The 25,509-nt window shown below is 43.9% G+C and overlaps 1 protein-coding gene across 2 annotated transcripts; it reads left to right on the top strand.

The window, feature by feature from the left end:
• The first annotated feature begins 72 nt into the window (after window positions 1-72).
• TPMT (thiopurine S-methyltransferase) lies at window positions 73-25,188 on the top strand. 2 transcript variants are annotated; one of them, XM_063130441.1, is made up of 9 exons: window positions 73-226; window positions 4,581-4,724; window positions 5,523-5,615; window positions 7,541-7,673; window positions 11,039-11,091; window positions 15,935-16,009; window positions 17,422-17,504; window positions 21,817-21,861; window positions 24,922-25,188. In XM_063130441.1, the coding sequence occupies exons 2-9, from the start codon at window positions 4,597-4,599 to the stop codon at window positions 25,032-25,034; spliced, it is 723 nt and encodes a 240-aa protein (XP_062986511.1). In that variant the 5' UTR covers window positions 73-226; window positions 4,581-4,596; the 3' UTR covers window positions 25,035-25,188. The 2 variants fall into 2 exon arrangements, with proteins under 2 accessions (XP_062986511.1, XP_062986510.1); XM_063130440.1 differs by having other exon boundaries at window positions 73-245; window positions 4,585-4,724.
• Window positions 25,189-25,509: the final 321 nt, after the last annotated feature.

Raw genomic sequence — 25,509 nt, 5'->3', positions numbered from 1 at the left:
CAAGGGGGAGGAGACAATGTACCAAGCCTCTCGCTTCCTTTCCGCACCACGCATAAAAGGAGTCAGCAGCACGCAAGCAGCAGCTGCCGCCTTCTTTGCCCTCCTGGCAAGTTGGTCGCTCTGCCCTCGCTTGGATCAGCCAGCCAAAGTCTCCTAACATCGCGCCTTGGCCGTCGCTCCTCGTTCAGGTTATTTTAAATATCATCATCATCATCATCATCATCATCTGTTTGTTGCAACTCGAGGTAAGTTTAAATGCAAGCCAATAATTCCAAAAGAATTATTTTGGAGAGCCCCTGGCATTTTCTCGAAGTCTGGACAGCTGTAAAATAAGGAACCCTTTAGGGTCCTTTTCACACATACATGTTCATCCATCGATGCCGTCTTGCTTGATTATGCAGTACTGGGAGCAGTTCACATCTGCAGGCCGATCACTTGGATTCTCTACGTTTAGTTACTGTTTATGCTATTCATTTGTTGCATTGTTATCGCTTGCACTTCCTCCAAGAAGCTCAGGGAAACTTACATAGCTTTTCCCCATTTTATCCTCTCGACTGGTCTGTGGGTTTGGCTGAGGGCAAATTGGCTTAAGAGTGTCATAACTGAACAGTGGTTTGAACCTGAGGCTCTTCATTTTCAGAACAATCTATTACAGTATATGCTATGCTACATTGAGTATTGTCTGTGGTATTAAAGGGGCAGGCAAGTCACACACCCCTCAAAGGTCCCCCCATTATAAGCCTCAAAATTCTATTGCTTATAAAAAATATATATACTTGTTGCACTAACAACTTCAAACTTGGAATCCATGATTTATCTGATGAGGTCTACAATTTTGCAGAATTTCACATTGTTCCAGTAAGAACTACTAGTTGACATTATATTTGTAGCAGTCCATATACACTATCAAGTGAAGAAGAACAGATTTGAATTGAAGTAGCCTCATGAGCTGAATGTGCTGAGTGGTTCCATTTAAAAGTGCTACATGGGGAATGATATGAAAGTTGTGGCTGCGATGCCTCATTCACACACACAAGCTAATTAAGTGATGAACATGTATGGGCCTAAATGAACATCTGAATGGATGAACAACTGGCTCTACCGAAAAGCATTGCATTTTAGCTCAGATTTTGTCTGTAGTTTTTGTTTGTGAGGACTCACTCATATACATGCAAGGCATTCCTCAAATGTTATTATCAACAACAGATAAACATGTATGTGTGAGCCTGACCCCATTGATGGAGGTGCGTAGTGGAGCCAGGACTTAGAAAAATGCAGTGCCCCCTCAGAACTCCCTGTTTTCCTCTGAGCTTAGCTGCAATCCCAACAGCTGCTGGGTTTCCAGCAACAACAAATATATCTGTGGGCAATTAAGATCCGTTAGCTTTACAAAGTCCTGATTCTGAGGGCGCTGGAAACTGCTAGAAATTGTTCATTGATGTGCATCAACACAGCTGCTTGAATTTTTGGACTCTTTGGGAGCATGGTTTCCGGGACTGCTGGGATGATGTTTTAAATGAATACTGTTGTTGTTTTTATACTGTTTTTATGTTTTTTTAAAAAAAATGTATACTTTTAATGTCTACTATTTTAATTGTTGTAAACCGCCCAGAGAGCTTCGGCTGGGGGGCGGTATATAAATGTAAAAATAAATAAATAAATGAGTGCTACTACACCATTGGAGATGTGAAGTTACAAGTAGCACAAGTAACCCTGGAGTGTTGCCTGCCTTGAGATACTGACTCCCAGGCAACCAAAACTGATACTAACCCCCACTGTCACACTTAAGATCCCACCCTCCTGCATGACCCCCAGCCCTAAGTCTCCTCCACAGGCATCACCTCCTGAGACCCCACTCTGCAGACCCAGGCATGAACCCCTCATATTCCCCTCCCAGCCTGGAGTCTACCCCCCCCCCATGGCATATGACCCCTGATGTCTGCAACTCCTGCACTTTCTATTGCAGCCTTTTAAAAAACGCATTGGCTGAGTTCGGGCGACATGCTAATCAACCAGGGGAGGTGACCATATGAAAAGGAGGACAGGGCTCCTGTATCTTTAACAGTTGTTTTGAAAAGGGAATTTCAGCAGGTGTCATTTGTATATATGGAGAACCTGGGGAAATTTCCTCTTCATCATAACAGTAAAAGCTGCAGGTGCCCTGCCCTCTTTTAAATCTGGTCACAGTATAGCTGCAGTATAGCTCCTGCAGCTTTAACTATTGTGATGAAGAGGAAATTTCACCAGGTGTGACTTGCATACAAATGACACCTGCTGAAATTCCATTTTCTATGCAACTGTTAAAGATACAGGAGCCCTGTCCTCCTTTTCATATGGTCACCCAAGGTAATAGGAACAGAATGGGAAACAACCATTGATTAGTGTGTTGTCCAAACTCAGCCACTGACTTCGGGAAACAAAAAATGAGCAACCATCCTTCTGCAACAGTGGGACACAGCCCCTTTAATTCCCTCTCCCTGCCTTAAGCTTTGATTGACTGACTTGGGCCAAGCCACTCTGCCATGGGGCTCCAGAGGGCCCCTTTAAATCCTCCCTCTCTGGCTGCATGCCACAGCTCAGCGTGGACATTCTGAAGCCTCCAACTGACTTCCCTCAATACAAACAAATGAATTTTTTTTGTGGTGGGAGCTCATATTTTCCCCAGTCCGTGACTGCAATCTCACTGCTAGTTAGCCCATTCTCTCACAGCCTGGCAATTGTGACAGTTTTCCAACCATAATTCGCATGGCAGGTGGTTTTCATTTTCTTTTCTTTTTTTCCTTTCAAATTTTCACACTAAAAAAATAATAATTCTAACATAGCTTATGCAGTAGAAGAACTCACCATGGAACTATATCTCAAAGGGCAGTGCTAACTTATGTTCATGAGACCCTATATTGGGGGTTAATCTTTTTCCACTATAACATCCCATAATTAGCTAGGTTTGGTGCATAACAAAGCTTATCAGGTAGCAAATTACATAGTTAACTATGTGCAAAATTTGGGGCACATCAGACAGTAGGGAGCTTAGCTATGCCCCTAAAACTGACTTTTTGCCCCTATGGGGAAAATTCACAAAATGGAGTTCCCAACCTTAATTACAGGCTTGACCCTGATGTCTGCACGTACAGTACGAACATATGTTGAGAGTGGGGCTTTGCGTATGCAATTGTGTGCTCAAAGGCTTTCACACAAGCAGGAACCCTGCACTGTTGAGGGCCAGGCTTATGTGTAAGCCTTTACACCTATAGTTGCATGCATGAAGGCCTCTTATCTACAGACATACATGCTGTACCCATGGGTGTCAGAGGGAGGAACTTCATACTGTGCATGACTTAGAGATGCTGGGGAACATGGGTGGGAGGGTGCTATTGCACCATGTCCTGCTTGTTCATCCCTGGCCGATGGCTGGTTGGCCACTGTGTGAACAGAGTGCTGGTCTAGATGGACCCTTGGTCTGATCCAGCATGGGGCTACTTGGGCTGGCCCCATCTCCATTTGTGTGTTTAAAGAATTTCTCAATAGGGGTTAGGAGATAGGGTAAAAGGAGGGAAAGGAATAGGAAAGGAAGAAAAAAATAAACATATTTGGGCACCAACTTCTGCATATTGTTACAGTGACCAGGTAGAACTGCTGCTGATGGAGGTAGTTCTGAAAAGGAGAGGCCAAACGGTAGTTGTCTCAACCAAGCCAATAAGACGGAGGTGTGCTTGTCTCATCAATTCCTCAGTTACAGACAGGTAGAATGGCTGCTGATGGGGGGAGGAGCCAAATGGCAGTTGGTCCGAGCTAAGCTGAGTGACATTGCTTCAGTAGGGTGCCTTACCCTCAGGTGCAGCCACATGGAATGGCCCTGAGTAAGGCAGGTCTAGGCGGAGAGTGGCCAAATGGCAGTTTATTCCAGCCAGGCCAATGGAGACAGCTTTGCTGACTTGCCTCTCTGATGCAGCCAGATGAAATGAGACCACTGAGATTGGGTCCACATTCTAAAGCCAATTTAGGCCTCTTGACACCACAGGACCTGGGATTCCTGTGTTGTTGGCATAGTTGTGTGGGGCTGCTGTGTACCACATTTGGGAGCAGAACTGGTGTCATGGGAATCCCCTAACTCTAACACGATTGCAACTCTAAATAAATTACGCTGTTCCTTTCACCATTTACTCTCATGCAGATATGTGTGCATACATCGATGTACCCCACAAAAATACACGCTGCCACTTAAACACACATGTGCGTATTAAGGAATTCAATGCATTTCCTGAGTTTTTGCCTATGGGACGTATGCACTGGCAGGACTAGCATTCTGTCTCCTGGCTCAGTCAAAGTACATTCTAAGAGGGAAGGTCAGGCTGTCCTTTGATCCCCTGAGAAACCCACATAACACTTTATCTACTGACACAAATTATGCCACTCTGCAGGTTCTGCAGTGCAGTATTTTTAAAACATTGCATTGCCTTTGCTGTATTTAAGCTAAGGGAAAGGGTGAAAACATTATCCTGTGAACCTGTGCAAAGGTTCTGGTTTAATGGGTTTTTTAATGCAATGATTTACAAATGGTTGTGGGATATCTTTCTCTGTACAAAGGTTGCCTAGGCCATGGAAGATTCCTCAGGTGCACCTGAAAATGATGCCAAGTTACAAGAAGATCAAGTGGTGACCGAAGAAGAGTGGCTGCAGAAATGGCAAAAAAATAATATTGGATTTCACAATAAACAAGGACATCCGTATGTAGTTCTGTATTCTGCTAATGCCTTTTTACAATGCAGTTGGTTGTAGACAATTTCTCTCTCTCTTAACTCTCACTCTCAGTCAGTCACACACACACACACACACACACACCTTGTAAAAGTGCTATGTTTATAAAGGACCCCTTTTCCCTTCAATCCCAGCCCCCCTGAAAATTGACCCCTAAAAGCTTCAATGAAATGGAATTTGGCCCTCAAGTTGGAAGAGAATTATACCATCCTTTTTTGGTAACTTGTTTTGTTTGTGTTAAGAATGAGTCTGAAATACCAAAGCGGTTTTAGGGCATTTCTACATGAAGCTTTTATCCTGCATCTTTACCAGGACTTCTGCTTCTGAATTCTTTGCAAAATTAAGATCAATTCCTTTGTACATGCTTTTTTTCAGGGGATTTTCTTTCTCCACTGTTCTATATGTTCCATTATACAGCCACTAGATGGTGGTGTGATATAGCGCAATTCCAGAAATACATGCTCCTCTTATAGCTGCATTCAGAAAATGCCAGATTTCCCTCCGATCTTTTTTTTTTTTTTTTTTTTAATGGTATAAAGGATACAAAGCACAGGATAGACCCTGGAGAATGATGACATCAGGTAAAGAACCTGCAAACTACCATGAGTGAGCAATCACAAGAGTACAATAAAAACCTCATGTAGGGATGCCCTCAGTGGTTGAATAATTCAGCATTTCTTGGCCAAGCAATTATGACTTGTACAATCAGACAGTAATGACTAGTATGCTGTTTAAAATAATTTTAAAAATCTTATTTTTTTCTGCAGTCTCCTAAGGAAGTATCTGGATCTTCTTCTCAGTGGCAGGAGTGGATTGAAGATATTTTTTCCACTTTGTGGCAAAACGATTGAAATGAAATGGTAAATGTGTATTGAAATGAAATGAAATGGGAAATGAACAGTCACAGCTCCTCTATTTTATTTTGACGCTGCTTTGCAGCTCCATGGGTGTAAGCCTAGATAACATAGGCGAATGCCAAAACATGGGAAAAGAGAAGATTGTGCAATATTGTTGAGTCACTATGATGTACTTTGTATTGCAAATATTCTTATGCAATATGTATCTGATTTAGCAAATACACCTTTCCTCTAACTTTCAGAAACTTCATCTTGATAGCTCCCATTTGACAACGTTTCCCTGAGTCCCAAGGATTAGGTCAGCCTTCTCCAACCTGATGTCTTTTAGATGCTTTGGACTATAGCTCCCATCATCCCTGACAGGGATGGGTTGACAGGAGTTATAGTTCCAAACATCTGGAGGGCACTAGATTGGAGAAGGCTGGCTTCATTTTTAAAAAAATTGCTGCTGAACCCAATGCATTCGCTAGGCACAATCCACAGGAAAGGTTTCCTGGGCAATCCCCACTGAAATGAAAGGGAGATGGGTAAAAGCAAAACTATTCTGCCCGAGCCCTTTGTACGGACTCGTGAGAGTCAGTTGCGAGTGACACAACGATAGAGAGGCATGGTGTCTAGAATGGTTGATAACATACTCAAAGTTTGAATATTGCTTCATATTGTAATGCATGATGCAAATCTGTTTGAGATGTACCATTACAGTCATCTATGTGGGGTTGTGGGGTTCACAGTCAAGTTTGTACCTCCCCAAATAAACCTTTTCATGCCTCTTTCAGTTGTTAGCTGCAGCTTGGCGTGCTTCTCATTATATGTTTGAAAGATACGAATGAATGCTCAGAAAGTACATGTATGATGTTTATGTTACAAGTGCTGACATTTTATCAAGTGTCTACACTTTATTAAGGATCCAGAAACTGAGTGCGTTTAGTTAATAGGTGAATGACTTTTACAATTTAAGAGACAATAAACTAGCCAAATGTCTGCTAGCTTGGTGGCGCTTTGAACATGACATCTATATCCTTCCCTATAAAGGACCTTGCTTCCCTGTAGGCAGCTGGGGGAACCCATGTGCTTGAGAAATGTTAATGGTGCAGCTACAGGTGAGAGGCAAACGTGTAAAGAGAGATCCAACACCTTTTATTTTAAGTAGGGAGGGAGCAGTGTGCATTTTGAAACTCTGAGGAGAACAGTTTCCTGAAAGGCAATTTGGGCAGGAAAAAATTAAGCTGCCTTTTCTGCTTCAAATTCCCCATGATCAAAGTGACTTCTCTTTGCTTAAAAAAGCCCAAACCTTTCCATTGTTATTATTTAATAGAGGTATAAAATGCTTGCTATGTTTTTTAAAAATCTCTAAGCAGTTTATAATTTTGTTGTTTATTCGTTCAGTCGCTTCCGACTCTTCGTGACTTCATGGACCAGCCCACGCCAGAGCTTTCTGTCAGCCGTTGCCACCCCTAGCTCCCCCAAGGTCAAGTCTGTCACCTCCAGAATATCATCCATCCATCTTGCCCTTGGTCGGCCCCTCTTCCTTTTGCCTTCCACTTTCCCTAGCATCAGCATCTTCTCCAGGGTATCCTGTCTTCTCATTACGTGGCCAAAGTACTTCAGTTTTGCCTTTAATACCATTCCCTCAAGTGAGCAGTTTGGCTTTATTTCCTGGAGTATAAATAGAATGCATTAAAATACATTTAAACAAAACGTTTGTAAAAACATTAAAACCCAGTTCTCAGAGTACCTGGGCTACAGTGCACACGCTACCTTGTTAGAGCTCTCTGGCACATATTTCCCAGTCCTCAGACACTGAAGGTTGAGGAGTGGCCCAGCATATAATCAGCCAGTGGACTTTGACTTCTGTTTTTTAAAAAAGAAAAAAACACACACAGTAATAAAGCATAAGTAAACATGCTGTGTTTTATTGCTTTGCATAGGTTAGCTGACATGGGGCATCATGTGGTTGGTGTGGAAATCAGCGAAAATGCACTGAAGGAGTTTTTCACCGAACAAAACCTTCCCTTTTCAGAAGAAACCATTCCAGAGATCCCTGGAGCTAAATTATTTAAGGTTTGTATTGGGTCCTCAGGATTTTATTTTATTTTAATTTTTTTATTTATTTGTTAAAACGTGCTTATGAGTGCAGTGAAGGATTGTCAATGGCCCAATATAGAAATTATCATGCCTCCCTGCAAAATCCATGTTTGCAAATCAAATATGTACTTACTTACTTCCCCACCCTCCTTCCCTCTATAGAGGAATCGCTTTCCTTCCCTTCTTCCCCCCCTCCCCCTTTTCCTCAGTGTTAACCTTGGTTTCATGTTTTATGAATTTATTGTAGGTATGCATCTGCTGTGTTTTAGATAAAAGCCTCACAAAGCAGTTTATATTAAAAGCATGTTTAATGTAAACCATGATTCTCCCATAAACCAAAGATTAAAATGTGTAAGTCATGGTTACAAGGACTTTGCACTAACTTTGCACTAACTATGGTTCATCTTGGTGCACATGTAGTGGGAAAGGATGGTTAATACTTGGGGGAGGGAAGTAACAGAGAGAAATGGATTTGCCGAGGGAAAGAGGGTTCCTGATTTGTAAAGCATGGTTTTTGGGGAGCCACTGTTAATCCGTCACAATACTGTACATGCCTACAGTATCTGTTTTGCTGTTCTTCTTTTGCTCTTCCTAGTGCACTGGCTGTAGCCAAAGAATCAAGTTAGAGGTTTGGGCTGGAGAACTTCCCATTTTAGTCTATTGTGCTTTCGCCTTGATTTCCTGCATTCTGTTTAGACACATTCCTACCTTTAGGCGCTTAAAAAAGTGGTGGAGGGCTGTTTGAATTACCCATGCAGACTGCATTTCTGTATAGCAGTTTTCCTGCAAACTCTGGGGATTGTTAATGTGATGAAAGCACATGGGTCTTACACTGCTTATACACACACACTGAGAAGAATAAATTGGTTTGCATAGAATTTGCACAGAAGTTTCTATACTTTTCCTGTGTAGGAAAAACAATGAAAAGTCTTGTGGCACCTTAAAGACTAACACATCTGTTATGGTGTAAGATTTCATGTGTCAGAGCCCACTGCATGGAATGTTGTCCTGGCAGCGTTCAGACACAATTGTGCTAACGGTCAATTCCATGGATGCCTATTTTGTCACCTTGGATACCCCTCTAAATAGTCATCCGTGGAGTTGACTATTAGCAGAGGGTTGACTGTTGCCAACCCCCAACCCACTCTCTCTGTCCACTCCACCGAATAGTGGTGCTAGTTCTCATGAGAATCCTCCTTCGTGCCGGGTCCCCCCACCTGGCCCCATCGTACCTGGCACTGTGATTTTTTCCTCCTGTTCCGATAGTGGGGTGACCCAGCACGAAAGGGGATTTTCATGGGAACCAGTACAGCATGGGACGATCGCAGCCCCTACCCCATGTTCCCCGGGATGTGCATGTCCTGTCCCTGGATGGGGTGCCGGGTGCACATCCTGTCCCTGCCAATATCCTTGACAGCATCAGGCCAGCATCTCCCTCCACCATGCTGGGCTATACATTTGGAAATGGGGTCAGGGGCGGGTGGGGGATAAGCTCCCCTGATGCACCCTTCTCCTTTCACCATTTGTTGCGATGGCCATGGCAGCAAGAAGGAGGAGGCGGGGCAGAGTGATCTCACATGGGATCACTCCACCCTGCTGCCTGCACCATTTGTTGCTATGGTGATGGCCGTGGCAAAAGATGCTGTCCCTGACAACGTTTTTCACCAGAGCCATCACTATAGTAACAAGGAAGTGACAGAGTGATCCCATCTCCTGATGGGATGGAACCACTCCACTACCTCCTTGTTGCTATGGCGAGGGTGGGGGAAGATGCTGTCATGAGAGACTGTCCTGACAGTGTCTTTCTCTGCCCTTGCCATAGGAACAAATGGTGGAGGTACTACGGAGGGATACGCCTCCTTCGCCATTTGTTCCTATGGTGAGGGCAGAGAGAGATGCTGTCAGGAGAGTCTCTCCTGACAGTGTCCCCCCTCCCCCCCGTCTTCAGCATAGCAACTGTCTTTTAGATTGTAAGCCTGTGGGCAGGGACTGTCAAGAAATACTTTTGTAAGCCGCCATGAGAGCCTTTTTTGGCTGAATGGCGGCATAAAAATACTTAAATAAATAAATAAATAAATAAATAAATAAAACAAATCATGAACAGAGAGCAGGATGCAGGAGGATGCTCTCCTCCTGGGCTCCGCCCTCCTTCACCACAAAGTGTTGGCGACAGGCTGCTAGGAACTCCTGCCGCTCGCAAGCAGCGGCAGGACTTCCTAGTGTTCCCCATCCCTGGGACGCTCTCGGCGGAAGGATATATCCTGCAGTTTGACGTTACACATCAAGTCACGGGAGACATCCTTTGCCACCCACCCTGCAAACCATTTGGATTTAGGCTCATACCCTCGAGCTGAAATCCAGATGGATTGCGGGGCGAGGGGGCAAGGGACGTTCACATCCCTGAGAACATGTGGGGCACCACGATTAGTGGCGCTGAACCCAGGGAAGGCATGTACCCATCCCAGGAAGCATGTGGGGCACCGCCAATCGCAGCACCCCACCAAGGAACAGCATAATCGGTAGCAACCCCAAGTGCTTCCCAGGACAGGATTATTTCCCATGCCTATAGAGCCCTTCTGGGCAAGAGTGGCAGGCGTTTCTGCTGCTCTTGCCTCGTGACTCTGTAGGCACATGGTATAGTCAACGGAGCCTGCCACACAACACAATAATCAACGGTTGTGCAGATAGTCAACTCTGCACACTGTTTATCATATGCATTGGTTATTTCACAGAAATAGCCAACCATGGTGTGGTTTTTTCCTGACAGATGATGCAGTAGTCAGTGGTGGACTAATTAGTCTATTGTGGACTATTTAATTAACACTTGACTATTGTGTCTTCCAAACCCAGGCCCTGAGTTGGCAGATATGGGTGTAGGAGGGTGTGTGTGTTAAAAGTGAGATCAGAAAGAAGAAAATGGTGGAAATAAAGACAACAATAATTATGATTACAGTGACAAATCCCAAAGTAGTATTGATAAGCATCTGGCACTGATAAGTTAATTAACCTGAGTGGAATTAAAAACGTGTTATTTTGATTGAAGCTACACGTGATAGAACTGAATTTCTTAATGTGTTAACTCACAAATGTTGTGCTGGATTCTCCCATTTAATTTTCTTTGTTCAAATTGAAGTAGCTATTAGAGAGATCAAAAGTTTTAAGATTAGATTTTTTTTAGAAAAATAAGAATCCTTATTTCTAGATCTTCCTATGTTCACCCTACGAAGTGAAATAAAAGTTAATGCTCTAAGGATATTCAGATTTTTAAAATTATACTAATTAATTTTTCTGCCTTGTTGTTTTGTTTTTACATGTTAACTTTCCTGTTTTTTTCATTGTAGAGCACATCTGGGAATATTTCTTTGTACTGTTGCAGTATCTATGATTTGACCAGGTAGGAACAAAATGGTGCTTCAGAAACTTTCCACAACTGGTGATGCATTTGTTAACGTTAAGTTCTGTTTGGTCTGATCCCGCCAAAGTTTTCCTGAAAAATAAGGACTAGATTCAAAATATGTTCTGTTTCCAGCATTTAGACATGACTGCCATCATTTCTGTAGACTGGTGCCACCAGGGCATGGCCACAGAGTACAGGTGTGAGGTCTGCGGTCTGGGAGGGCCTAAAAGACCACCGGAAGGATAGTGGCAGCTCCTCCTGCTTCTGCTAAAAGGAAGTGCTGTATCAGCCAGCTGCACACCTTTTTAAATGAAACTTTGTTTGTTCACTTTTGAGTAGCAGTGAGCTGAACCAGTCAGATGTTGCTTCTGTGGAGATGCAACCAATGAGGAGGATACTGAAGTGTCAAAAAGACCACCCTTTTGTTGCTCCAGTTCCCTTGTTGGTCACACGTCCACAAAGACAAACTCTGATTGGTTCAGCTTGCTGCTACTTGAACTGATCCAATGAGAGACTCAAAGTAAAATACTAAACCCTTTATTTTGATGAATAGGTATCATGTGTAAAAAAAAAACCTTCCTGCTATGCAGACCTCATTGCTACTTCCTATTGCCTTTTATAGGCTACCTTTCTTCTCCTGGGTGCAAGTCTAGCTCTCTGAAAGGAACAATGCCTACAAAATCATCATTTTGGGTTGAGAAGTGTTTGAGCTGCTGTGATATTCAAGAAATCAGCATAGAATGTTTTTGTTTGTTTTGTTTTTGTGATAGCTGTTCCATCCATGCAGATCATCAGCTGAAATTGGTTAAAATGTTTGAAATAACCATGTATTGAAGAGGCGTATGTAAATTCACCTGTATATTCATAACTAGCTGTACCCGGCCACGCGTTGCTGTGGCTCAGTCTGGTTAAATGGAAAAGAAAGAAAAGAGAAAGCGCACGTTTCTAATATGTTTAATTTCACAATGTTTGTGGGTATACAATATTTTTTGTTGTTCCATTGTCTGTGCAGATATAGAGATTGTCTGGTTTGCCAACTCTAGAACACACAACATATAATTGTCCATGTGAGAACCAATCTGTGTCTAGATCTAAACCGCACAATTCTAAAGATTGGCCCTGAGCTTTGTTGATGGTGATTGCAAACGCCAATCGAATTGGGAATTGCAATCTCTTAAATTGTAATAGCATATCCGTTGGAATCATAGGAATGCGAGGAATGAGGACATCTTCACCTTTGAAAGGTCCTGTCAAGATTGTTGCTTCTACGACGTTGCTTAGTAATTTTTTTACTGCAAGCCGCGTGCTGTTGCAAAGTTTTGGCTGGTTGATATTTCGCAACATGATAATTGGCATGCCGATTTTCAATTGCAGTACGTGCGGTGGCATCCCTCGCAAATCGAGTGAATTCAAAAATTCTGTTGGATAATTAACCGCTTCATCTGCTTCCACAACAGTGTCGACGGACTTGTATGTGACTGCCTCGCTTTGAATGTTAGACTGAATAATATTGTTAAGTTCGTGGACGTCTTTGTTCTTGGCCGCAAGAATAGCTCGTTCGCTCAGCCAATCGTGATTCTTATAATTGGTTTGAATATTGGGAAATACTTTTTGAACCAATTCTTCTTTTGACGTCACTAAATTGCAGAAGTTATGAGGCAATGAAATTCGTCCTGAGGTCAGATCAACCGGCACCTTTCCGTTCCCAATTTCCAGCAATTGAGAATATCTCAGCTGATCAATCGTTTTGCAGCTGGACACGCATATTTGTAGTTAATTTTAACGTCTTTACGTGTCACCACAAAGTAGAGTATTTCAGGGAAGCATTTATTTCGTCTGCTGGTGTCGATCAAGGAATTACAGGTAATGTTTGCCTGAAATCTCCTGCAAGCAATATTAATGCATTCCGAAATGGTCTGATGTTTCCACGCAAATCTTGCAATGATCGATCAAGAGCCTTGAGCGATTTTTTGTGCGCCATTGTGCATTCATCCCAAACAATAAGTTTGCATTTTTGCAATACTTTTCCCATGCCAAATGCTTTGGAAATGTTGGACGTGGGAGTTTGAATGAATTGCATGTTCAATGACAATTTCAAAGCGGAATGAGCAGTTCTTCCACCTGGTAGCAATGTCGCAGCTATTCCGGACAATGCAAGAGCTAAGGCTATGTCATTTTGGGATCGAATTGCTGCCAGAATCAATGTAATTAGGAACGTTTTACCAGTTCCTCCTGGCGCATCTAAGAAGAAGATTTCTCCAACCCCGTTATTGACAGTTTGCATTATTTGATCGTAAATGCCATTTTGCTCAAGCGTTAGCTTAGGAATATTTGATTGCACATACGACAAAAGATCACCCATGTTGTAATTTTGTTCACGACGCAATTCTACTTTCAACGAAGCACACGTCATTTTGACATAACGTGAAGAAAGCAGTTAACGTTGTAGCCAGTGGATTCAGGGCTATTTGTTGCACATTTGCAGCTGTGAAATAAATGCATCGTCCATTTTCTAGATGTACTGCTAAGTGAACAACAGCTGGACTTTGTTCATGTATGGGAAATGAAAGAATTCGCCATACAGCTTCATTGCTGCTTATGTATCTTCCAGCCTGACCAGCATGTGTTCCTTTTACATCCAACAGATGGTGCTGTTTTTCAAAAAAGCATGTTTTTACCTGTCACAGGTGTGACATCTATATAATATAGGTATATAAAAACACACACGTATTCGAATGCAACGTTGTGTCAAAATTTCAAAGCAATCAGTGAAGAACTTTCGGAGATTTTAGATTAAAAAGAATGTTTTTACCTGTCACAGGTGTGGTGAGGTTAGTGGGTTTTGGCCCCTCTGCTAGGCCGGAATCTCCTGGCAGTTACCTTTCTTCAGAACTTGGAACTTCCATAGAAGGCCGCAGTTCCGAGAAACATCGCTAGATGACGCCAAATAGGAGAGAACATGGAAATAGGAGAGAAGGCAGAGGCAGTGGATTGGCCTACTGGTTGGTGATGTCACAATGACTTCTCTCCTATTTGCATAAGTGGCTTGGAGGAGGCCTCTGGGCTTTTAGATACCCTATTTCTTCGATTCTAAGACACACTTTTGTCCCCATCTATAATATAGTTACATAAAAACACGTGCGTATTCGAATGCAACGTTGTGTCAAAATTTCAAAGCAATCGGTGAAGAGCTTTCGGAGATTTTAGATTAGGAACAAACGAACATTTACATTTTTATTTATATAGAAGATATAGATAGTAAGTGGCTCAGTTCAGACAATACATTTCTCAACGGTGGTTTTAGAACTCCACAGTGGAGTTGTTACACCACTATTGAGAAATGTGTTGTCTGGAGAGAAAATTCCACCCCATGGTGGAGTGTTTTTTTTAAAAAAAAACAAAAAAAACACAACAACACTCCACCCTGAATATCCACACTGTGCAGAGGAGAGTTCCTGCACAACCGTTGTGTTCCATGTTGTCTGGAGGGCTCCGTGGAGATTCTTGCTGCATTGAGTGGAGTTTCCCCACTGGCTACAGAGTTCCCTGGCTAAAGTGGCCAAAGGAAGAAGTGCCGCTGTAGGAGAGCTGCCGGGATTGTTTTTTTCACAGCAATGGCTGATGGGATAGCATTGGGAGGAGTGGGGGAGGAGAGAGGGCGGAGGAACTGTCAATCAGACACTGTGCTGAGTTTTACTCTACTCCACGGGATCCCACATTCACACAATAGTGGAGTTGGAACATGTTGTATGGTGAGTGCCTCCTAAAAACTCCATCATTGAGTGGAGATTTCATGCTGCGTAGAGAAAAGTGTTGTATGAACTGAGCCGCTGTGTAAGATCCTGCCTAGGCCACAATTCAAATAGCTACTTTTGCTCACACAAGGGACATGTGCCAGCCAAGTGGAATGTTTGCATTTCCCCTCCCCCTTAGAACCTCTAACCCAGATGCCTACATCAGGATCCCGTTTTTAAAACCTCTCTCTGTTTCAAAAGTAGCTTGCAACACAGCATGGGCAGCATCTGCTTGAGGGGAAATTGTCACCTGTTTCACAGTTCTGAACGTTCTCATTGGGTGTTGAACCTGTTTCTGTCCATGGGTAAAATTCCATTTCAGAGAAGTTCTTGGGAGGTGGGGAGCTGCATTCCTGTGATAGACAAGGCCAAAAACAAAATGGGTGGAGCCAAAAATACCAGCATATTTTAATTTAACTAAGCTTTAGGAGAGGCATTTCAACCTTTTAGGATAGTAGGGAAACCGGCTAAACCTGGGAAACTACCAAACAATTGGTGATTGGGGGAAAGGGGCGTCAGGTGGGCTAGATTTGGTCCACAGGCCAGAGGTTTAACAACCCTGGTTTACATAATGACCCTGTTCAGACGATATGCTAAGCATTTTGAGCTAAACATTATGGTTTAGCATGTTGTGTGAACCATTCCTAACCATGGTGGCTACATAACCACAGTTTAAACACGTTCACTGCAAAAGGGTTAGTGGCCTAACCATGGCTTAGCTTATTGTTTGAACAGGCCCATTGTGTGGTGTATTTTTCGTGCCATGTATTGTGTGCATTTAACACCAGATCCATGTACAAAAAAGTAGTACCTGTGCTGTGTTTAGCATTATACATCGCCTCTTCCCTTTTGCAAAATGCTCTGCACAAATATCCCAGCTGTGTTAGTGGGTAGGTCTTGCTCAAGCGGATTGGGGAGCTCTGTAAAGTTATTTCAAAACCCTATGCTTCTTTTAAGCAACATCTCCTTTTCCTGTCGTGCAATTTTTTTTAAAAAAACCACATACTTATTGTTTCTGATGTGCAACTTTCCCCTCCTATTTGTAGCGCAGTTACTGGCAAGTTTGATGGAATTTGGGACCGGGGCGCTCTAGTAGCTGTCAACCCTTGTGAGAGAGAACGGTAAATTCAGTCACTGATATTGCATTTTATGGTAACGTTGAGATCTACTCTGTTCTTTGCTAAAGTCTCTGGCTATAAGAAAACAGCTAATTTTTTTCCTTGACATAATCGCACTTGTCACTGAATAAATGAAATAATTGTGGGAATATTCTGGCTTGGTCAATTGTGCTCACTACTTAAACCCTAGCATTACATGTAACTTATCAAGTGTCTGCAGGCTTGATCCAGGGAAACTGGCAACAGGGACCTAGAGCCATTCCCTGTTCTAGGAATTTCTCTCTCTCGATTTTTGCTGCTCTACAGCACCACCCTGGTTGAAAGGTGTATTGTTATTATTATTATTTATTTATATAGCACCATCAATGTACATGGTGCTGTACAGCGTAAAACAGTAAATAGCAAGACCCTGCCACATAGGCTTACATTCTAATAAAATCATAGTAAAGCAATAAGGAGGGGAAGAGAATGCATACAGGCACTGGGTAGGGTAAACAGGCACAGGGTAGGGTAAACAGGCACAGGTAAACAGGCACTAACAGTATTAAGTCCAAACAACATCAGGTTTTAAAAGCTTTAGGAAAAAGAAAAGTTTTTAGCTGAGCTTTAAAAGCTGCGATTGAACTTGTGGATCTCAGATGTTCTGGAAGAGCATTCCAGGCGTAAGGGGCAGCAGAAGAAGCTTGTCATCCCAGCTGGATCCAAGTGTTCCAGAGAACCCATTAAGACTTGGCTGCATTTGGAGCTTCAGGTCGCTGCCTTTGGAACTTGACTCTTGCCTGTCTTGGACTGTGTTACCTTCCTTTGGCCCTTGACTACCATCTCAGGAATTCAACCCATGCCTGCTCTGGATTGTGCTACTCCTCTCTGGGCCCTGATAACTAGGTACCCTGACTGCTAGAGGTTCTGACCCCACTGGGATCCATCATAGGTGGAAAGGCAGTCTAGCTTTCTACTGTGATCAAAACAGGACCTCAGAAGCCCTGCATTCCCCACAGTGCTTTGGCCCATACAGGGCTGGTTCAAGTCAGTTTAGAGCCTGAGCCAGAAAATCCAAACCACACCTCCCTCCTTCCCTTTCTATCTGTAAATATACCAAACATTACAAATATAACCTCTCCACAATTACAAAAATGTGGAGAAGCAGGGAACCAGGCAGTGCTCTCCTCCAAAGGAAGTGAAATCCAGATAACATTTCCCCAGGAAATCCTCGCTGCTCAGAGAAGTGGGGAGTGTTTAATGGTATTAAAAGCTGCTGCCCTCGTTGTAGGTTTCTTCTGGGGCCGGACTATTTTTATCATCTTTTTAAGAGCAAATTCCTATGCAACAAGAGTTGTATTCAGTTTAGTTGTGCATTTTCACTGCTTTCTTACCAACCAGTTTGACACAATGTTTGATTTCTTTCTTTTTTTTAGTTATGCCCATTTGATAGCATCACTAATGAACAAAAAGTGTTGTCTTCTAGTTACCTGTTCATATGATGCAAGCAAACATAAAGGTAGGATATTGTGGTTAAAAAAAAGCTGGGTATTGTGAGAATCTAAAAGATGGATCACACAACCTGATTTCCCATCAAGAAGTGGTGTTTCATTGGCTTTCATGGGGGCATGGCTGGTCAAAAAGCACTCATTTCCCAGAAGGCAAACTGGTGAAACTAAAAGAAAAGTAACCTGCCCAAGAACTTTAGTTCAAGCATGGATGGGGTCTCAGCTCCAAAACACCAGATGAATATGGTACTATAGGGGAGCACTTTTGCAGCTTGCCAGCCTCCCAGTTAAACATAATTTAAAGAAAAAAATCTTAAGAAATAAAACAAAAAGGTGGAGAGGCAGAGAACCAGGCAAGTGCCAAGAGAAGTGTCGGTTGGCACATTGGTGCCCATGGGAACCATGTTAGAGATCCAGTTTTAGAGGGTAGCATGAAGGACTTCAGAAGTTTATTTTTTATTTATTTATTTATTTATTACATTTTTATACCGCCCAATAGCCGAAGCTCTCTGGGCGGTTCACAAAAATTAAAATCATCATAAAACAACCAACAAGTTAAAAATACAAATACAAAATACAATATAAAAAGCACAACCAGGATAAAACCACGCAGCAAAATTGATATAAGGTTAAAATACAGAGTTAAAACAGTATAATTTAAATTTAAGTTAAAATTAAGTGTTAAAATACTGAGAGAATAAAAAGGTCTTCAGCTGGCGACGAAAGGAGTACAGTGTAGGCGCCAGGCGGACCTCTCTGGGGAGCTCATTCCACAACCGGGGTGCCACAGCGGAGAAAGCCCTCCTCCTAGTAGCCACCTGCCTCACTTCCTTTGGCAGGGGCTCACGGAGAAGGGCCCCTGTAGATGATCTTAAGGTCCGGGTAGGTACATATGGGAGGAGGCGTTCCTTCAAATAACCTGGCCCCAAACCGTTTAGGGCTTTAAATGTCAATACCAGCACTTTGAATCGGGCCCGGACCTGGACTGGCAGCCAATGAAGTTGTAAAAGGACTGGCGTAATGTGATCTCGCCAGCCAGTCCCTGTTAGTAAACGGGCTGCCCTGTTTTGTACCAGCTGAAGCTTCCGGACCGTTTTCAAAGGCAGCCCCACGTATAACGCATTGCAGTAATCCAAGCGAGAGGTTATCAGAGCATGGATAACTGTAGCTAGGCTATCACTGTCCAGATAAGGGCGCAGTTGGTATATCAGCCTAAGCTGATAAAAGGTGCTCTTTGCCACTGAGTTCACCTGTGCCTCAAGTGACAGTTCTGGATCGAAGAGCACCCCCAAACTACGGACCCGATCCTTTAGGGAGAGTGCAACCCCGTCCAGGACAGGGCAAACATCACCTCGCCGGACAAATGAACCACCCGCTAACAGTACCTCCGTCTTGTCTGGATTGAGTCTCAGTTTGTTAGCCCTCATCCAGTCCATTACCGTGCCCAGGCACTGGTTCAGAACAGTCACTGCCTCACCTGGGTTTGATGAAAAGGAAAGGTAGAGCTGGGTGTCATCCGCATATTGATGACACCTCAGTCCACATCTCCGGATAACCTCCCCCAGCGGCTTCATGTATATGTTAAACAGCATAGGGGATAAAATAGAGCCCTGCGGAACCCCATGGCTTAGGAGCCACGGCACAGAGCAATAATCCCCCAGCACCACCTTCTGGAATCGGCCATCCAAGTAGGAGCGGAACCACTGCAACGCAGTACCTCCAACTCCCAGCTCAGACAGCCTATCCAGAAGGATACCATGGTCGATGGTATCGAAGGCCGCTGAGAGGTCCAGGAGAACCAACAGGGTCGCACTCCCCCTGTCTCTCTCCCGACAGAGGTCATCCCACAGGGCGACCAAGGCAGTTTCCGTTCCAAAACCAGGCCTGAAGCCCGATTGAAATGGATCTAGATAATCCGTTTCATTCAAGAGTGCCTGGAGTTGTCCTGCAACCACCCGCTCAAGCACCTTGCCCAGGAAAGGGATATTAGCCACCGGCCTGTAGTTGTTAACATCTTCCGGGTCCAGATTAGGCTTCTTCAGGAGTGGTCTAATTACCGCCTCTTTTAAAGAGGCCGGCACCACTCCCTCTCTCAAGGAGGCATTTACAACCTCCTGGACCCAGCCGGCGATCCCCTCCTTATTTGATGTAATGAGCCACGAGGGGCAAGGGTCAAGCACACAGGTGGTCGACCGGACTTGGCCAAGCACCTTGTCCACATCCTCGGGCCTCAATAACTGAAACTCATCCAATAAAACTGAGCAGGACGGCGCTCTGAACGCCTCTACTAGTGGTGCTGCATTAAGTGTGGTGTCCAATTCATGACGAATCTGAGCGACTTTATCTTCAAAGTGCCGTGCAAACTCGTCACAGCGTGCTACCGAGGGTTCAACTATCTCACGCCCTGGCCCAGAGTGTAACAGGCCACGAACCACTCGGAAAAGCTCCGCCGGACGACACCGAGAAGACGCAATGCTGGTGGAAAAGAACTGCCTCTTTGCCACCCTCACCGCCACAGAGTAGGCTCGATAGTGAGCTCTAGCCCGTGTTCGATCAGACCCAGCACGAGTTTTCCTCCACCTGCGTTCTAGCCGTCTCCCCTCTTGCTTCATCGCCCTCAGCTCAGATGTATACCAAGGAGCTGACCGGGCTCTGCTCAGAGGGAGAGGACGCTTGGGCGCGATCGTGTCAACCGCCCGAGTCATCTCTGCATTCCACAGAGCGACCTGGGCTTCGACAGGAGCACCGGCCATATCAGCAGGAAAATCCCCCAGAGCCCTCTGGAATCCATCGGAGTCCATTAGCCTCCGGGGGCGGACCATTTTAATAGGCCCCCCACCCTTGCAGAGGGGAAAGGCCGCCGAGAGTCTAAACCTCAGTAGGAAGTGATCCGACCATGACAAGGGGGTAGATGTTAGTTCCCCCACTTCCAGATCACCATCCTCCTGTCCAGTCGAGAAAACCAGATCAAGTGTGTGTCCCTTTGCATGTGTTGGGCCGATGACATGTTGAGACAGCCCCATGGTTGTCATGGCAGCCATGAAGTCCTGAGCCGCTCCGGATACAGCAGCCTCGGCATGGAAGTTGAGATCCCCCAGAACCACCATCCTGGGGGTCCTCAACACCAGGTCCGAGACAACCTCCGTCAGCTCAGGCAGGGAGACTGTTGGGCAGCGGGGTGGACGGTACACCAGCAGAATCCCTAATCTGTCTCGAGTACCCAACACACAGTACAAACACTCCAGACCAGCACTCGACTGAACAGGAAGCCTAGAGAGGGAGATTGTATTCCTATAGACCACGGCAACCCCCCCTCCCCGGCCCTCGAGTCTGTGCTGGTGCTGCACCGAGTACCCAGGAGGGCAGAGCTGGGTGAGAGCAACCCCACCCAGTTCACCCACCCAGGTCTCAGTGATGCATACCAGGTCAGCCCCCTCATCCACAATCAAATCATGGATGAGGGAGATTTTATTCTGGACTGACCTGGCGTTCAGCAGCAGCACCACCAGACCCGAGAGCAAGCTGATATGGCCACCAGGAACTATCCGGTTGGGGTAGGAACCAGAAGAGGGAATAGCTGTAAGGAATCTATCCCCTCTTCTCCTCATCTGGCCTGTTCCTCCCCTAGCACCATACCTCCCCCTACCCGTGACCACAGTTATGTGGGCATCCCCGTATCCCCCAGAGCTCCCCAGGCACATATTAAAAAGTAATTAAAATGTATTTTACAATTTGCTGCTGGTTGGCTGGTTGGAGATCTTGCAGGTACAGTAGTAGCTTCCCAAAATTATGTTGGTCTGGAATCACAGTGCACATTTGGCACTTGCCATGCTTTTATAGTATTTATTCAATTGCTTTTTCCTGCCTATCAGCCCTAAAGCTGTTTCTAAAGCAACTTCTAAAAAATCCAATTAAAATACCGCGTAGTGCAAAATTAAAATTAAAATAGGTCAGGTCACTAATAAATAACAATACAAAAGGCACAATAATGTGCATGTCAATTGCAAAAAAGGGGGTTCCACCATTGATTATGGGAATCCATTTTAAGTCTTAAGCACTGTGTGAAGATCTAAAATGCAGGCTATAGATTAGGCATCAAGACCAAACCATTGCACAAGGCTTGCCCTCTTCTCATAAATCCTCCCCACCCCACACACTTACCTAAATTTGGAAGTATAAGTCGACCATCACCAGATTGGATTGAAATTAAAACTGGTTACAACAACCCTAAACCCATCTAGAGAACACAAATATATCAGGGTTCTCAAAGTGACACTTTGGTTTGAATTTTGCTTATTAGATTTTTGTCTTTTTCTTTTCCAGGTCCACCCTTCTATATTTCTGATTGTGAAGTGCAAAGACTATTTGGTGAGTTCAGCTGTAAAGCAGTTTTAATTTCTGTCCAAATGCATTTGACAGACCCAATGTGTGTTCATGATGTAGGATCAAACTTGGCTTTTTCCCTGCTGACAATGGACAACGAAGCTTTGCCTGGATATTTGCTTTATAAGCAGTATCTAGAGTCATTGTAGTCTGAAAACAGATACCAGAAGTGTATCAAAGACCTCAAAAACCATTATTTCCCCAGAAGGTATACTTGCCAATTGTTTTCTGCTAGAGAAAAGAAACTTGAGCCTGTATCACTAGCTAATAGATAATGTCTCCTTGGGGTCCAAGGTTACTTGCATCTGTTTTTCTCTTCAAATATATCAAATTTCCTCTCTGTACATAAATCTGATGCCCTTCATCTCACCTCTCCCTAATTACTTGAAGCAATGTCTGTTCTGTGGACTTGAGTATGTTGGTGCTGTTTCAGTTATGCTCCAGTCCACATCCAGCACGTATGAGCTGTACTTAGGCACACATACTTGCCACATGCTTATCTGCACTGGTATCAACATTGCATTCAATGGGTTGGACAGATATGCACCAGGGGAAGACATTCTGGCATTAGTGCTCTTCTGCAGATCAGTGTGCAAGAGCAAGCTGAAGGTTTTGCGCTAAATGTGGTGCAAGAATACATCTTGAGAAGTCGTGCAAGGCCTTGCACGTGAGTCAGGCAGTAGCTCGTAATAGCAGACTTCAAGCAACTCTTTGTGTAAGGGACGGTGCAACATTTTGTGCTAGCACACAGCTTCAGACATGACACAAGGCCTTGTGCTGGCATGCAGCTTGAGAAGACGTGCAAGTGTACAGTGCTCTTTTCTCATGCAAAGATCTTACATTAGCTTCTGCATGTGGAAGAGGCCTTCCTCTCACAGAATGCCACCTCTGGGATCTAACCCAGTATCAGCATAATCAAAGCCACACCCTAACATAAATGCAAATACTTGCATTCCTCTACCTGTTACTGCCAGCAGTACATTTTTTGTGGAAAATATAACAACAACAAACAAAAATAACGGGAAGTAGAAACTGCAAACACAGTGGGGGTGGGGTGAAGAAAGAGGGGGAAAAGGAAGAACATCCCTTAAAACTGCCAGCATTGCTGTAGCTGCCTGCTGTTTCCATATTTTCTTAATGCAAATATAGGTACGGAGGTAATGGGATTCCTCTCTAATACGTATCAGTGCCCATAATCAGCAGCATCATGTTTGTTTACATCCAGCACCTATTTTGCCATCTGTGCATGCTCACTAAGCTAAAAAACATCACAGCAGGTGTTTCTCAATGTATCTTGAGAGCAGGCACAAAAGAATAGATCTGAGACCCAAACTAAAGCAGTTCAAGTAGATTTTGTCTTAAGGCCTCACCCTACTATGCGTAAAGTTTTGGATAATGAAGCCCAGTGCTATCCTGATAGGAGGTGGCCTATAAAGGCTGGTTTTTTTCTCTGCTAATTAGTTTCTTATATAAAAATGAAAATAGGAGAACAAGGGTAAGGAAAGAATAACTTGCGCAAAACTGGAATGCCAACAGATAGGGCAAAGAGTACTAAGGCAGAATTCAAAGGATAACAGTCTGGGCTGTGTCACAATAGAAGACAGATTGTGAGCAGGATGAAATCAGCAGTGTGAAGATCGGCCAGGATGGCTGCGGTCTTGGTCCTGTCTTGCTATCACCTTCAGGACTGAGAGGGTTAATGCAAACCGCTCTCAAGGACCATCTTAGAAAAACAGCTTGTTCAGCACTTCTCCTAGAAGACAGCACCTGGGTAGTTATCAGCTAGGCCAAGAAGCCTTTCTTTAACATGAAGCCTTGGATTACTGTTATTGCTTCTTTTAAATTTTGTTTTAACTGTTTTATTCTGTTTTTTTTTTCATTTTACCTTGTACACCGCTCCAAAATTTTTCAATGGGGAGCAGTATATAAATATTCTAAATAAATAAATAAATAAATAAATAATAATAGGCCCAAGGCCGAGGGCAATTAGCATTGACTGGTTGCAGCTGTTGGAAAAGTGGCTTAGCAGGAAGGGCTCCCTTCCAAAAGGGAGGGGGGCTGGAGGCCTGAGTGGGGCTTGGGATTGGCTAGCGTGGGTCAGGGTACTGGCTGGTCCAAAAAGGGATAAAGGAGTGGACAACCAGGGACCAGCCATCTTCCCTAGAATAGCATGTGTGTGGAGCAGGAGATCCCCAGCGAGCTGGGTTACTGCTCAGTTTTAGAAAGTTTTTTTTAAGTGCCTGGATGCGCCAGGGATGACCAGCCACCCTTGAGGTGTGATTTATGGTGGGCTAAAGTTTTAAGTGTTTGCTGCTAAACTTATCCTAATCCTCTTCCCTCAGCCCCCTCTCTCTCCCTTCCCTTTACATTCCCTTGTCTGTGCATTGCATGTGCTTTCGACGGGAGCCTTACGTGTTGGGTTTAGTGTGCATTAATAAAACTGCTTCAGTCCTTAGTCTGTGGTGTGTGTGTGGTTATTCTCTGAAGGGCTGGCTAAAATAGGGTCTTGGTACAGGGCTAGGGAAGTGGAGATCTGGGTAATCGGGCGATTGGTCCAAAGCCTATCTTGCAGGTAGGTTGGGTAGACCCTAGTCTTCCTTCACAAGCAGAACAGTGTTTTTCATTGCATTTGTTTTGCTTAATATATTTATAGCCTGCCTTTTTTTTCTATTATGGAACTCAAGAGGTCATATATGGGGTTCCAGGAACCTCATATATGACCTCTTGAGTCTCCCATCCAGTTGCTGACCAGTCCCAAAACTGCTTAGCTTCAGCAAGGCCACTGCTTCATGTGCTCTCAACCGATGGCCTGGGGAATGTGCGTTGGATGCTTTATCTCTGCAGCATACAAGCAGAATGACCTCTTAATAGCATTTGTGAGAAAGGGCTAAATGCTGCTTAATTTAATTAAGTAATCCTACTGTAATAAAAGGCCAGGTGAGGAGATGTTGCCCTAACAGGAAAAAAAAATCCCTGGCAAATGCAAAACAAGCTTTGTTCATCCTTTTCTAGAACAATAATTTGCTGTTCTCGCTTTCCTTTCAGGCAATTACTGCGATATTAAGTGCCTTGAGAAAATTGATGGCTTTTTAGAGCGACATAAGAAGTGGGGTATAGATTATCTATGGGAGGTCATCTACATGCTCATGTTAAAATAGTCAAGATGACACCGAGAGTCTTAAACACACCAAGGGGATGCCAGTTTGATTGCAGAACATTTCAGTATCTTGCACATTCAGAATAGACATTTGATTTGACCTCTAATATTTGTATTTAAAATTTTCTGTGAATTTCCACATAAAATATACTTTACATTTGTCTGCCTTGTCTGCTGAATTATTTCATTCATATAGAGAGAGAGGGGCGGGGGAGGGAAGGAGAGAAAGAGAGACTGGCTGGAATTCACTAGCACTGTGAAGGGTTTTGTGGGGGGGGGGTCTGTACTATCCTGGGTGCTTCTATTTTCAGTAAATATCCTGCAGTATCCTGCAGTATCTATTGGACCATGAAGTCAGAAAATTGAGGGAAACTTCAAAAGACCATTGCCTCTTGAAAATCCTGCATGTCCTGGATCCATGCCCATTTCTTTTATTTAAAATATTTCTACCCTATTTCTTTTCTCTTGTTTAACCC

The sequence above is a fragment of the Elgaria multicarinata genome, chromosome 7 (assembly GCF_023053635.1).
Source record: "Elgaria multicarinata webbii isolate HBS135686 ecotype San Diego chromosome 7, rElgMul1.1.pri, whole genome shotgun sequence".
Taxonomy (NCBI): Eukaryota; Metazoa; Chordata; class Lepidosauria; order Squamata; family Anguidae; genus Elgaria; species Elgaria multicarinata.
This window is presented reverse-complemented; position numbering and strand designations above follow the sequence as displayed.